At 38.9% G+C, this 14148-nt stretch overlaps 1 protein-coding gene across 13 annotated transcripts in view; it reads left to right on the plus strand.

Annotated features, from left to right (window-relative positions):
• MYCBP2 (MYC binding protein 2) overlaps positions 1–14148 on the plus strand; it is a 176381-nt gene that overhangs the window by 44924 nt on the left and 117309 nt on the right. For 12 of the 13 annotated variants that reach the window (XM_042460905.1, XM_042460907.1, XM_042460909.1 and 9 more), the window contains exons 15-18: positions 1836–2040; positions 2701–2846; positions 4581–4682; positions 9191–9298. In XM_042460905.1, the coding sequence (XP_042316839.1) occupies positions 1836–2040; positions 2701–2846; positions 4581–4682; positions 9191–9298 (561 nt within the window). The remainder of the gene's footprint in view (positions 1–1835; positions 2041–2700; positions 2847–4580; positions 4683–9190; positions 9299–14148) is intronic. The other variant, XM_042460912.1, reaches the window with a different exon arrangement.

Genomic DNA, 14148 nt, shown 5'->3' on the forward strand with positions numbered 1-14148 from the left:
GAATAGCGTAAGAATTAAGAGTATTGGGGGATTGGGCATCATCACCTGTGCCATGATGTTGACTGCTTCACAAGATTTGTTTGGAAAATGACACCATACTACTAGCAGAAAACGTCATAGATTTGCAAAAATTATAAGGAAGGTCAAAGAAGAAAGTGGAGATGCTAAATATAAAGAAAACAAAAATAATGACAGCAGAAGAAATATATAAATTCAACCTAGACAATGAGGAAATTGAAATAGTTAAACAATTCTCCTACCTTGGATCAAACATTGATCAGAATGCAGACGGCAGTCAAGAAGTCAGAAGAAGACTAGCAATGGGAAGGGTAGCTATGAAAGAATTGGACAAGATCTTGAAGAGTAAAGACATACAACTGAACACTAAAGTCAGAATCATTGTATTCCCCATCACCATGTGAGAGCTAGACAATGAAGAACGCTGATAAGAGGAAAATACTCATTTGCGATGTGGTGCTAGGGAAGAGTGATGAGGATACTGTGTACATTCAAAACAACAAACAAATGGCTCCAAGAACAGATGAAGCCTGAAGTCTCCCTGGCAGCAAAGATGAAAAAATTGAGGCTGTCGTACTTTGGCCACATCATGAAAAGGCATGCCTCATTAGAAAAGACAATAATGCTAGGAAAGATGGAGGAAAGTAAAAAGAGAGGAAGATGGCATGCTAAATGGATAGGCTCAGTCAGGGAGGTCATGGTCCTGAATCTACAGGACCTAAGCAGAGCAGTGGAAGATAGGGGGCCTTAGAGATGTTTCATCCACAGGGTTGCCATGAGTCAGGATCTACTTGAGGGCAGTTAGCAGCAAAAACAACTAGTGCCAAAATACTCCTTTCTAATACACCTAACGCCCTAAGTTTCTGTTTCCTTTACCAGTAATGGCCCCCTGTTCCTTAATAAATTGCTACAATCATTATTGCTTGCCTACAAAAAGCCAGCACGTAATGAAAGTGAATAACAGTATACCGTATTATGGTATTGTAATGGAAGACTTTTAACTTACAAAATCAAAATGAGTATAACAGTACTGTGCTACATTGCAAAACTGGCATAGCACACATTTGCAGTCATAGCCCCACCTGGTAAAATAATGATGGGTTTTATACCAAAAACAAGTTCTTATATATGATTATATCCCACTGGCTGTACATTAATTCCTAGAGTGTCCAAATCTTGTAAAATATGCATAAATAGCATCCTTAGATTAGAATCATCAACATTCATTTGAGCTGTCTAAAGGACCACTATTCTCCTTCAGAGCAGGACAAAGATTCTACCTCTGGCAGCCAGACGTGATGGGAGATGGGGAGGAAGTGTCTCATCTTGGCATGGACACCTATGTAAACCTTGGAACTATTCTGGTTTGTTAACTACAATGAGTTATAATTTTGAAAGGTGGTATATTATGGACTACCATGGTGTAGTTGAAATCGAAATGAAGTTTTTACTTGTCTTCTCATTTGTGAAGCTTTAAATTAGCTCTGTTTATTGGAATAAAAAACAGAATTATTGTTTCTCATAGATCCAAAATGCACTGCAGAAATAATCTAGTTTGAGATTGCTTTAACTGTCCTGGCTCAATGCTAGGGAATTCTGGGAACTGCAGTTTTGTGAGACATTTAGCTTTCTCTGTCAGAGAGCTCTGGTGCCAGAATAAACTGGTACTGAGCCAGGATAGTTAAAGTGTTCTCAAACTGGATTATTTCTGCAGTGCTTTTTGGACTACACTTAACATAACATTTGAGTTCTGTGTTTTTATGTGAAATGTGATATATCTTTTACCCCCCCCCCCCCCTTTTTTTTTTTTTTGGTAGGTTTTGGAGTAGAAAATATGGCAACAGCAATGGATGAAGATTTAGAAGAAGAGCTAGAGGAAAAAGATGAAAAATCCATGATGTGTCCACCAGGCATGCATAAATGGAAGCTGGAACAATGTATGGTGTGTACTGTTTGTGGAGATTGCACTGGTTATGGAGCAAGCTGTGTTAGCAGCGGGCGACCTGACAGAGTACCTGGAGGGTAAGTAAAAGTGTAAAATGTGTACTGGCACAATATTGTTATATGTATATCATTTCTTTTTTTTAAAAAAATGAATTACCGTAGTTTCAGAAAACTTGGCAAACTCCTGCAATTCAGTCGTGTTAACAAGCTGTAGGAATAGTGAATTGATGAATCTCAGGTCTTTAGGCTGCAATTCTGTGCATAGTTATCTGTTCATTACAGTAGTAAGGATTAGAGTACTTCTAACTTTTTGATTTTGGTGTTACTGACTAAGGTAATCTGAGCTAAAGGGACATCTAGTTTCATCGTTTTATTTAAATCCTTTTGCTGTTGTTTTTTTCCCCCAAAATAGACTTTAATAAAATATTTTGACCCATTTTAATTTTTTAAAAAGATATATATTTTTATCCTAAGATTTTAATCCTGATTGTCACCTGGAAAGACTCTCAAGGTAGATAACACAATTTATTTGAGATTCAGATGTGAAATGGTAATTGCAAGGAATATTGCCAATTTTGCCGGGAGATGTGAAAGAAGCATAAAATGTACTTGTTTCATAAGTCAAAAAATCATATTTAAGAGTTCAGCTGAAAGAGAAGCTAATGACTGTGCTCCTAGAATAGTTGTGTGAATGAGTGTTGTATGCTACCTGCAATCAAATATCATTACTTTCTTTAGAATCTGTGGCTGTGGCTCAGGTGAGTCTGGTTGTGCTGTGTGTGGCTGTTGCAAAGCCTGTGCTAGAGAATTGGATGGCCAGGAAGCAAGACAAAGAGGAATCCTGGATGCCGTTAAAGAAATGATACCTCTGGACCTTCTCCTAGGTAATTGATCTGAAACTGGTAGTTTTCAAAGATTTTGTTTGTGCCTGAGCGGCAAGGTGACAAGTGCTTCAAGATTGTATTGCTGCGGTGTGGCAAATTTTCCTTCTTAGGACACCTTGTGAATATATGGCTTTATGGCATTAATGGCCAGCCAGTCAACACTTGCATTGGTTGGCTGTTGAGGACAGGAATTTGCAGACCACCATGATTGGCAAAGTCTTCATTGAGGTCTGCCTACTCAGCTTATACTGTAACTGTCATCTTAAAGCTGTCTCTCTCATTTGGATCTTGAGCAGATCCGCACCTCTTCTCTTTTCTAAGACTTGGTTTAAATAAGATGATCTGTTGGTTTACAACAGTGGCCCCTAAACTGTGCTCTTTAAGAGATTTTGGACTTCAGCTCCCAGAAGCCTCAGCTGTGTTGGCCAGTATTCTGGGATTCTGAGAGCTGATGCCCAAAACCCCTTAAAGAGCACAGTTTGGGGACCACTGGTTTACAACTTTTGATGTGTCCCTGCAAAATGCCCTATGGGGATGTGGAGGGTATTTCTGTCACACAGGAAAGCCCTCAGGAGTTAAAAAAAATCTAAACATTTTTTCTTTATTGCCAAATGCACTCTAGCAGATATGGGGGTCATTTCCACCATCTTTTGGGACCTCTGAGCCCGTAAGCCAAAGAGAGAGGCATTTTTGAAATAGTAAATGAACAGAAAGTACCCTCTTTTCATTTCCTGTTTAAAAATATAATAATATAATTTATTTATATTTCCCCGCCTTTCCCTTTCGGATCGAGGCGGGGTTACAACCAGACAAAACACACAATTACATTCAATAAAATCCATAGAAGATCATCTCAACAGTAATAATGTTAATTAAGACTAGTTTAACATAATACAGGAGTTTTACCACAGTGGAATTTTGCAGAATCATCATTAAAACTAAAGGATGGGTCCTAAACAGGGTCGAATTGATAGGCCCGCCGGAAAAGCTCCATCTTGACCGTCTTCTTGAAAGCATCCAAGGTGGCAATGAGACGGATCTCTTCCGGCAGGCCATTCCATAGTTTAGGGGCAGCGGCGGAAAAGGTGTTTTGGGAAGTCATAGACAATCTAGTTGTTTGTATTGCCAGTAAATTCTTCCCGGATGTTCTGAGAGTGCGGGGCGGATTATATAGGGAGAGGCATTCCCTCAAGTAACTTGGGCCCAAGCCATATAGGGCTTTAAAGGTGATAACCAACACCTTGTACTGTGCCTGGAAGCTAATTGGCAGCCAGTGAAGTGATTTTAATACAAGTGTTATATGGTTGAACCTGGAAGTACCAGTGACCAATCTGTTTGCCATATTTTGAACCAGTTGAAGCTTCCAAACTTGGCACAAGGGTAGCCCCATGTAGAGCGCATTACAGAAATCAAGATGAGAGGTTACCAGTGCATGTACCACTGCTTCAAGGTCCCTCCATTCCAGGCAAGGTCGCAACTGGCGTATCAACCTAAAATGGCCCAGGAAGCCCCCCAAACATGATGAAAATGCTCCCATCTGCCCTAAAGGGCATTTGGGGATTTTCCCCCTTTTTGGCATGTGCAGGTGTGGTGTGTGGGTAAGGTTCTCCAAGGTATACTGGAGGATAATGCAGCCCTGCCAGCATTCACAGTTGCCCACCTCTGTGAACTGTAGCGTACTAGGAAACTATCCTACACTAGAAAAATTGACAACTCTGTCGTTCTTTGATGCAGCTGTCCCTGTGCCAGGTGTTAATATTGAAGAACATCTCCAGTTACGACAAGAAGAAAAGCGGCAGCGTGTGAACAGGAGGCACAGACTGGAAGAAGGAAGAGGTTAGCAGGATTTGGTTTTGTTTTACCTGTCATGCAGTCATGATAGCTGAATAAACATAATTCTGATAAACTCTTGTACAGATATGAGTGTATACTTTCTGAAGATAGACATTAGGAGGGCTGTACATTCTCTTACTTCCTTGCTGTTTTATGGTGAAGAAGGGCTTGGAACCTAAATTTCCAGTCCCAGTCTTGCAAAACTAGCTTAGCTAAGGGAATTAGAACTGACGTAGTCTGTCTTTCTTAATTTCAATCCCACTCCCACCCACCCCTTGAGATCTAATAGCTTCTGTTACAACAAATAGTTTAAAGGAGCATGATGTTTTCAGGTGGTGGTGAATGCTATGTTTTTTGGTATAGATAGTAGACTACAAAAGACATATCTGGTGGACCAGTTGTGATAGACCCCTGTGCTTGTGAATGGTTGCTTTTTCCCTTTTTTAAACAGAAAGATCAGTAGAGATCTTGAATTTGCAGGGATTTTCTGAAGCATATCAAAGCTTTTGTATAAACTTCTATTTAACTGCTTGGCCTTTCCAATATTTTATCCTCCAGGTGTCTTAAGACACATCAGATTCCCAGATCAACAATCAGGGATGGTGGATGTAGGATGAGAAATGTTGACAGATTCTACATTTCGTTAATTTATTCCAGAGTTTAATAAGATTTCATTTGGGATTGATTAGATCTACATTAAACATTTCAGTTCATTTCAGAATGGTTGCAACATGGAAGGCAACTGTAAGACTCTGTGTTATAAGGCAGACTGTAGCGATCACATATTATTGCTGATTAGTTTATTCATTCAGTAAATTAGATAATAATCCATCATGACATTTGCAGGACCACCTGTTAGGTATGGAGTCTGCTTAATTGAAGTGGAAGATAATATGTTGTTCTGAGGATTCTATATTGGGAAAAGAATGCTTGTTAATTTGTACTTTTCATATTTGACTTAGCATGTGGTTGTAATTTTTTCTATTGCTTTTTATGCCACATGGTGAAGTACCATGACAAAATGTTACCAAGTATTATGAAGCCTAGGTTAGAGCACCTATGGCCCTGCAAGATATTGCATGATCAGGGCAATATAGAAAGGGAGTAAGTAAATTTCTAGTAGCAAGTCTCAAAGTACCTTTTCTTGAAAAAGTAAGTGTTGAGATATTGTTGACATCTTTTTTTGAAACACACACACACACACACACACACACACACACACGTGCCTCAAGTACACTTTGCAGGGAGCTGTTCCAGCAGCGGAAGTCTAAAAAGAAGCAAACACATCTTAATAGGTCTTTTTCACAACTCGAATCTTACTGTATGTACTCAAGTATAAGTTCAGAAATTTTAGTCAAAAAATTGACCCAAAAAACCTGAATCGACTTTTCCACGGGTCATTGTAAGTTCTGTACTTAAACTCTTATTTAAAAAGGAGCCATCCCTTGGTGAAAGGCAAGAATGTAATTGATCCTGAAAGCACTGGCCCTCTTCTGTTCTCTTATTCATACAGTCTTTAGTGTGAACACAGTTATGCTTGTTGGAATTTTGTAACTTATTTGGCATTGTTTTCTTTTGCTTCATTCTTTAGATCTTTTATTAAACGCCCCTAGGTTTTATCCTTGACTGATGGGTCATATCAAAATCCATAATTTTGACCCCTAAACCTGATCTCGACTTATACATGATGTCGACTTGAGTTGAGTATATATGGTAGTATACCTGCTCTTGAAAAAAACAGAAAAGCATTCAGAATTCTTAGGAGTTAGATAAGGTTGTTGTGCGGAAACTACTGGGTTTTGTTAGTCTTAAAATCTCTTTTCCAGAATTGTGAAAATCCTCAGTATCTGGATTTCAGCCACAGTTTCCTCAGGCTGCATAGGACAGAAGTAATCATTGTTTTGTGATTATGTCTAATGCAGGAATAGTCTTCCCAACACAAGTCTGATCTGCATTGTTTATATTATAAGTGTTAATTTAAGTAGCAGTGATCCTCAGTAAAAATAAATCCAGAAGGCAGTTCAGAAGAGGTAGAGAAGGGCTTATATAACAATTTTTACAAGGTTTTTAAAAACTCAATTAGAGTTGCAGGTGGTTATCTTAGGAACAATGTTCTGTGATGACTCTTTTGTGACAGTTTTCCACTCTCTTTAGTAATGTTTGTTTTTGAGAAATATGGAATTTTATATAAAACATGTTTTACAGTACTTAATACTCCTTGATGTGACCTTAGAATAACAAAGAGTCTTGTGGCATCTTAAAGACTAACAAATTTATTATGACATAAGCAAGAACAGTCTGTACTCAATTTCTCTGCCAGCTTTTTTGAAAATTTGAAAAACCCTTATGGACAGCTCACATTAAGAGGCATGGCCTATCACAAAACGACTGCCATGGCCAATCCCAGAGGATTGGTAATTTGTTAAACACACAACTCTGATTGCAAAGTGGGGGTTGAATCTAAGGCCTGAATACCAAATATGATATTTAATCTCCATTGAACTAAAGACAAAACTCAAGAAGGCAAACTGAAAAACAACCCATCATTTGTCAAGAGATGCTTTTAACACATACTTTTTACCATTATCTGTCACTCCTTCCTTTCTAAGGCTGCAATACTCGTGCTGCTTATGTGGAAGTCCCCTCAAGCTCAGTTGGATTTATTTTTGAGAAGTCTTAGGAGTCATCTAACCATCCTATTCACCACCACACCTTTCAAATTCCATATCCTCCATCTTTCAAAGAAGAGTTTCTCTCTACCTCTTTCTTCAACTATCTATCATATTTGCATGCTTTGTTCTGCTTGACCTCTGCTCACTTGTTCTGGCTGCCCTGGCTGCTGTTAAGCCTCTTGGAAGAGAACTGGCATGGCTGGAAAAGAGCAAGGTTCAGGGGCTTGAGTGGGAAAACACGTACCAAGCTAAATGGTTGGGAAGGCTGAAAAGAGTTGAGGTAGCAGAGCCTGGACCAGAACAAGAAGGAGTGACTGGCAAGGGCTGTGAGGTCAGTCTTTCCAACTTTCCATCCCTAGACAGCTGATTGATAAATGGCAGAAAAGATCGTTTTGCCTACCTAACAGAGCAGATGGAGAAACTTGATCAGACTCCTATCTGAATTGTTTATTCAGATATTCATTTAACAGTGGTCTGTGATTGATTCTTTGGATTTACTATACTGAATATGATTAAATATGTTATGATGTAAATAATACACAATGTGCTTTCAATGTACAGTCAGCCCTCCACATTTGTGGCATTGACTTTTGCGGATTTAATTATTCACAGATTTAATTAATATGTTCTCTCTAGGAACATAAATTCTTCAGTCCTACTCTGCCAGAAGTTGACCGTAAGGTCACATTAGAGGACCCAGAGATATGTAGAGAAAACACATCTCTAGGCATTTGTAGGTTCTCCAGTGTGATTTAATTGTCAGCTTCTGCTAGATGTTGACTATAGAGTTGCATTGGAAGACTCAGAGATTCCTTTAGAGGTATCCTCTTAGGGGTTTTTTTTTAAAGGTTGTGTTTTATTTTCAGTTTTTCCCCTTTCAAGGGGGTCCTGTGCCTCTAACCCCAGTGAATGTGGAGGGCCCACTGTACTAGATGATTTAATTGGGCTCAATTATTTTTGTTTTGTTCTGTTCTGTTTTTTTTTTTTTGTTGAACACAAATCTTTTTGTCAACAATACACTTGTTTCAAGGCTGATGCAGTCAGTGTCTGCCCATAGATGAGAGAATGGTATAGTGCTTCGGTTTCTGTTCTCTTGCTTGTCTTGCCTGAGTGATGTTGGCACATTGGGTATCACGTTGGAATAGAAATCTCTGTGCCGAGATCTGATGGTGTGATCAGTAGCCCTCAAGATCATTTGGATTGATAATGTTTATAGGACCTATCCATATATTCATAATTGTGATATTAAATACATAGCAAGCAATTCACAGGCCCCCAGTGCATGTTGTCAAGTGCTGCCTGCTTAGTTTTCATGTTCTCATGCTGGATGTTTTCCAATTAGATAGAATACCTTGTCAGTTCAAGAATGATAGATATTGGCTTTATTTGTAAAAAAAAAAAAGAAAGAAAGAAAGAAAGAAAGAAAAGAGGAAAGAAAGAAAGAAAATAAAATAAAACTGATCTGGGAAGGAAATTTCTCAACTTGTTTATAATATTAGGATCATTTGTTTTTGTGCTGATGTAACAGAAGTACAGTCAGAGCCCACCTCTTATGCGGGGGATCCATTCCGGACCCCCCCCCCCCATTGCTCAAATCCCAAACTATAATGGGATGCGTTCCCTCAAGTCCGCAAAAGGAAAGCCTGTGGAAGGGGCAGGGCAACTGTGCTTCTAAATGAAATGTAGTGTTGTTTTCAGAAATAATATATTGAGTATTGACTGTTCCATCATGTTTGATGCTTTTATAATTTAAGAGGTTTCTTTTCTTTTATTTTGGATAAACACTTTATTTCCATTTTGTGAGCTTTCCTATGCATGTGCAAAAAATTTTCTCCTCAGGACCCTTTGTATTTCCTGGTCCTATTTTTATGAACCATCGAGAGCAGGCTCTAGCCAGAATAAGATCCCATCCATCACAGCTAAAGCATAAACGGGACAAGCATAAAGGTATTTGGTCTTCCTTTTTGACTGGGTTGACGTACATCTATCCTTCATTCTCTCGATATTAAGAAAAATGCACAAAATTGTTAGACTTTTCTGGCTAACCTTCTGTAACCTGAGGAGAAAGAAAACATATTTTCCCTATCAAGCTTCTTTACTAGGATGAATCTATCAAAATATGTATTAATTTTAACTTTCTTTTCTTTCTTTCATCCCCCCCCCTCCACCCCTAATCCTTAATGAGAGGAAGGATGGTCAAATAAGCCTTTCCAGTAGGAAAGGTACTGTATATACTCGACTATAAGTCTGCCTCATGTATAAGTTGAGGGCAGGTTTAAGGACCAAAACTATAGATTTTGATATGACCCGTTGGATAAATTGAGGGTACAATTTAGGGGCAAGCAACAAAGGACGAAGCAAAGGAAAATGATGCCAAAGAACTTAACAAAATTCTAGAAGACATAACTGTTTGTGTTCACCCTAAAGCCTGGCTGGATGATAGAACAGAACATTTAAGTACAGTACTTATATTGAGCTGTGGATAAATAGACTCAGTTTTTTTAGGTCAATATTTTAACTAAAATTTCTAGACTTATTCATGAGTATATACAGTAGACATATGTGGGGTAAATAATGTAACACTCTTTTGTTTATGTATTTATTCATGGAAATCTTGAAGCTGACAGCAACTAATATACTGGCACTCCCATTTTTAAAGAAAGACTTAGTTCATGCAGAACATCAACACACAAGACATTCTTTCTTCATTGGTACATTGCAAGAAAAAAAATTATGTTGTAAACTGCTAAACATTTGCAACAGAATCTCTTTATGGTCAGGAGCTTGGGAGTTGTGGACTTTGTACGTATTAAAAAAACAAATAGAAAAATATTTATCACATTGTGGAACACAAAAGGTAACAAAATTAAATGCATTAACTAATACTGTTAGAATTCCTTGCTAAAGCTACAAAAACGTTCTAAGTCTATTAAAGCATCAGTTGTATATTTTGTTAAAAGCTTTCCAATAAGTTCATAAATCTGCAAACAATACTTTTTTATTATTACTTAGTTATTTAAGAACAAGAGATTGGATTGTGGCCTGCTGAACTGTGAAGATAGACAACCAACATTAGAATCATTTTGACGCCAAGTTAAAGCCTGGCTTTTTATTGAAGCCTTTAGGCCAAATTGATTTTATCCAGACTGCACATATCTTATACTTAGATTGTTCAAGATTGTTTTAACCAGTTTCAAACTGTTTTTAAACCGAACAACTATGTAATATATTTTGAATCATTTAAACTTCTGTAATTGTATTTTTAAATCAAATTTTGTGTAAGCTGCACCCGATAGCTTTGGATGAAGGGCAGGTTATAAATATTTAAATAAATAAACAAACATAAATCTTGCTGGGCAGCACAGTGTGCTTAATTTCTTTTTCAGAAATATATTTTAACATGTATGCTGCATACAGAGCAACTATAATTTAAAAATATTAAGTTCAGAATGATCTATTCTTTACAGTACTTGTTTTGTATACCTTCACAAAAAGCATTTTAAAGCCAGCTTGATAGATTGTCTTGTAATAGAATAATGTGTGTATGTACTCCCAAGTGACCAACCAACTTAGAGTGAGAACAAGACCACGCAAAACATAGTTTCTCAGTGCTTTTCTTCAGAAATATGTTTTCATTCGAATTTCAAACTCAAAGTTGCAAGAGAATGTACAGTGGCAATTTGGCAAGTTGAATGTAGCCCAGGAGTCAACGCTGCTTATACTGGATCAAGACCAGTGTTTCTCAACCTTCGTAATGCCACAACCCACAGGTTGAGATCTGCTGCACTAGAATATTATAGTTTACGGCGCCAACCCTGGGTCTTAGGTGACCCCTGTGAAAGGGTTGTTTGACTCCCAAAGAGGTTGCGACCCACAGTTTGAGAACCTCTGATCTAGACTAATATATCTCCATTGACCTTTTACAGGCAAAGGCTAATGGCCTTTACTCTGTTCTCATCCTTCTTGATCTGTTTGCAGCCTTTGACACCGTTGATCACTGTCTTCTAGTGGATATATTTTCTGACCTTGGGTTCTCAGACTCTGTTCTCAACTGGTTTCGATCTTATTTGTCTGGCAGATCTTTTGCAGTGGTTGCAAGAGGTCAGACTTCATCTCCTGTTCCCTTATCTGTTGGAGTTCCCCAGCGCTCTGTTCTGGGTCCCCTTCTGTTTTCTCTCTACACACTGTCCTTAGGTAAACTCATTAGCTCTTTTGGTTTTTCCTACCATCTGTATGCCGATGACACCCAGTTGTATCTTTCCACCCCCGACCTTTCTCCAAGGCTTCAACAGCAAGTTTCATCATGTCTTACAGCTGTCTCGCAGTGGATGTGTCATCGGCGTTTGAAGCTCAAGATGTCCAAGACGGAGCTTCTTGTCTTTCCTCCTAAGCCCACCCTTCAACACTCCTTTTCTGTCTCTGTGGACAACATCTCTATTCAACCCGTCCAGCAAGCCCGCAGTCTTGGTTTTATCTTTGACTCTTCTCTGTCATGTATTCCTCAGATCCAGACCACAGCCAAGGCTTGTAGATTCTTTTTATACAATATTGCCAGAATCCGACCATATCTCTCTGCCTCTACTGCCAAGATCCTGGTTCATGCCCTAGTGGTCTCACGACTCGATTACTGCAACATCCTCCTGGCTGGGCTTCCTCTCTCTCACCTCCGTCCTTTAATTTCTGTCCAGCATTCAGCTGCACGCATTATCTCATCCACCCACCGCTCTGACCACATCTTTCCTGTGTTGGCATCCCTTCACTGGCTCCCACTCTCTTTCCACATTCAGTATAAGCTCCTGCTGTCAACGTTTAAAGCTCTCCACGGGCTGGCCCCTCCTTACTTATCAGACTTTATTTCCCCTCACCTTCCCACTCGGGCCCTCTGTTCTGGTAGTCAAGGTCTGCTGTCCCAGCCCAGGATTTCCTCTGCCCCATCTCGGATTCGCCCCTTTTCACTTGCTGCCCCTCACTCCTGGAACCTTCTTCCCCCGCGAGCAAGAGCCATCACTTCCTTAACCAGCTTCAAAACGGAGCTGAAGACCATCCTGTTCAGAGAAGCGTTCCCAGGCATTACATAATTGTCACTTGCTATTTGATGTTCTTTTGTTGTCTGTTTTATTGAATCATTTCCTGTATTGCTATGTATTTTATATGTATTAGCTTACTAGACAGGCCCCTTCCCCACCACCACTCCCTTCTCCTTCTGTGTCGTGTCTTTTTAGATTGTAAGCCTGAGGGCAGGGAACTGTCCAATTAAACACATTGTATGTACAGCGCTGTGTAAATTTGCAGCGCTTTATAAATAAAGGTTAATAATAATAATAATAATAATAATAATAATAATAATAATAATAATATCTAGACTAGCTGTAGTATGAAACTTTTTGTAGCCACGTTGCATATTATGCCTTCTTTATATGACTTCCTTATTTGTTTCTATTTATCAGTTCTTCTGTAGTTTTAGAGTTGAGTGTATAAGCAGCCAAATTAGGGAAGACTGTAACTCAGTGGTTGAGCATCTGGTTTGCATGTAGAAGCTTTAAGGCTCAGTTTCTGGTATCTCTATCGTCTAAATCAATGGTCCCAAACTGTGCTCTTTAAGGGATTTTGGACTTCAGCTCCTAGAATCCTAGACTATTGGCCAACATGGCTGAGGCTTTTGGAAACTGAAGTCCAAAATCTCTTAAAGGGCACAGTTTGGGGACCACTGTTCTAAAGGAAAGGCACTAGTCATAAATGTAATCTCAAGTGGGTTCATATGGGGCTTAGAGAGGAACAAATTTAGCACCTGCTGGCCACATATGAGATATATAGTACCACTGTTTGGTACTATATTCAGATGTCATTTTGGGCATCTGAAAGTAATAATCCCTCCTGGTTGCTTTGGGAGGCATTTTGGAGGCTCTTTTTTCTGTTTTGGGATAAGGACCCAGTTGAGGTTTTTTCCCCATTAAAACTTAACCCCCCTCAAGTGAATTGGTGCAGTGGGGAATTGAGGCAGTTGGCATCCGAGGGAACCCAAAGGCCGTACATAATCTCCCAGCCACATGTGGTTTGCAAGTTACATGATCTTCAACTCTGGTGTATTGCACTGAGCTGGATGGATCTAGTGATCTGATTTTGTATAGAGCAGATTCCTATGTTGCTGTATTTGAAATATTTGGTAGAAAGTGACATGCTTTCCATCTGTCTTCATGTCTGCACTTCATATGATTAAGAGCATATTGCCTGTTGATTTAAAGTTTCCTAAAATGGAAGGCAAGTTTAATACATCTTCAGACAAATTTTATAAGGATTTTCAGTGTGTGGGTAAACTAGCATTAATTATTTTGTCAACCTAGAGTGTGCACTTTCAAATCATCAAATTATTGTGATCCCATAAATAATGGACAACCACAGACATTGAAAATAACAAAGCGTACAAACCATAGGTGCAGGGAACTGTGGACTTAACAGTAATCTTGGCTAAACATCTAAATACTCAGATTCTTCAACTATTTTGACCTGACAATACCAAAAGTTACATGGCAACTTCTGTGAAAAGAACTTACTGTGTGATCTAGTCTGCCAGAAGGGTAGCAGAGCCTGCCTTGAAATAGTTTAATGTACATAGGTAGGTTTATAGCTTCCTAAAGTAGGAAGATATCATCAGTAATAAGATGTGATACAGAGATTTGTGGTGTAGTGAGAGGAATGGAAGGCCTTGAATTAATATTTTTTAAACATTCATAAGGACCCAAACTAACCTGTCACAGACCCTTGGTCTGTGCATTTGGAGGGGAGGAATATAAAAGTCC

Source organism: Sceloporus undulatus, chromosome 3 (genome assembly GCF_019175285.1).
Source record: "Sceloporus undulatus isolate JIND9_A2432 ecotype Alabama chromosome 3, SceUnd_v1.1, whole genome shotgun sequence".
NCBI classification, from domain to species: domain Eukaryota; kingdom Metazoa; phylum Chordata; class Lepidosauria; order Squamata; family Phrynosomatidae; genus Sceloporus; species Sceloporus undulatus.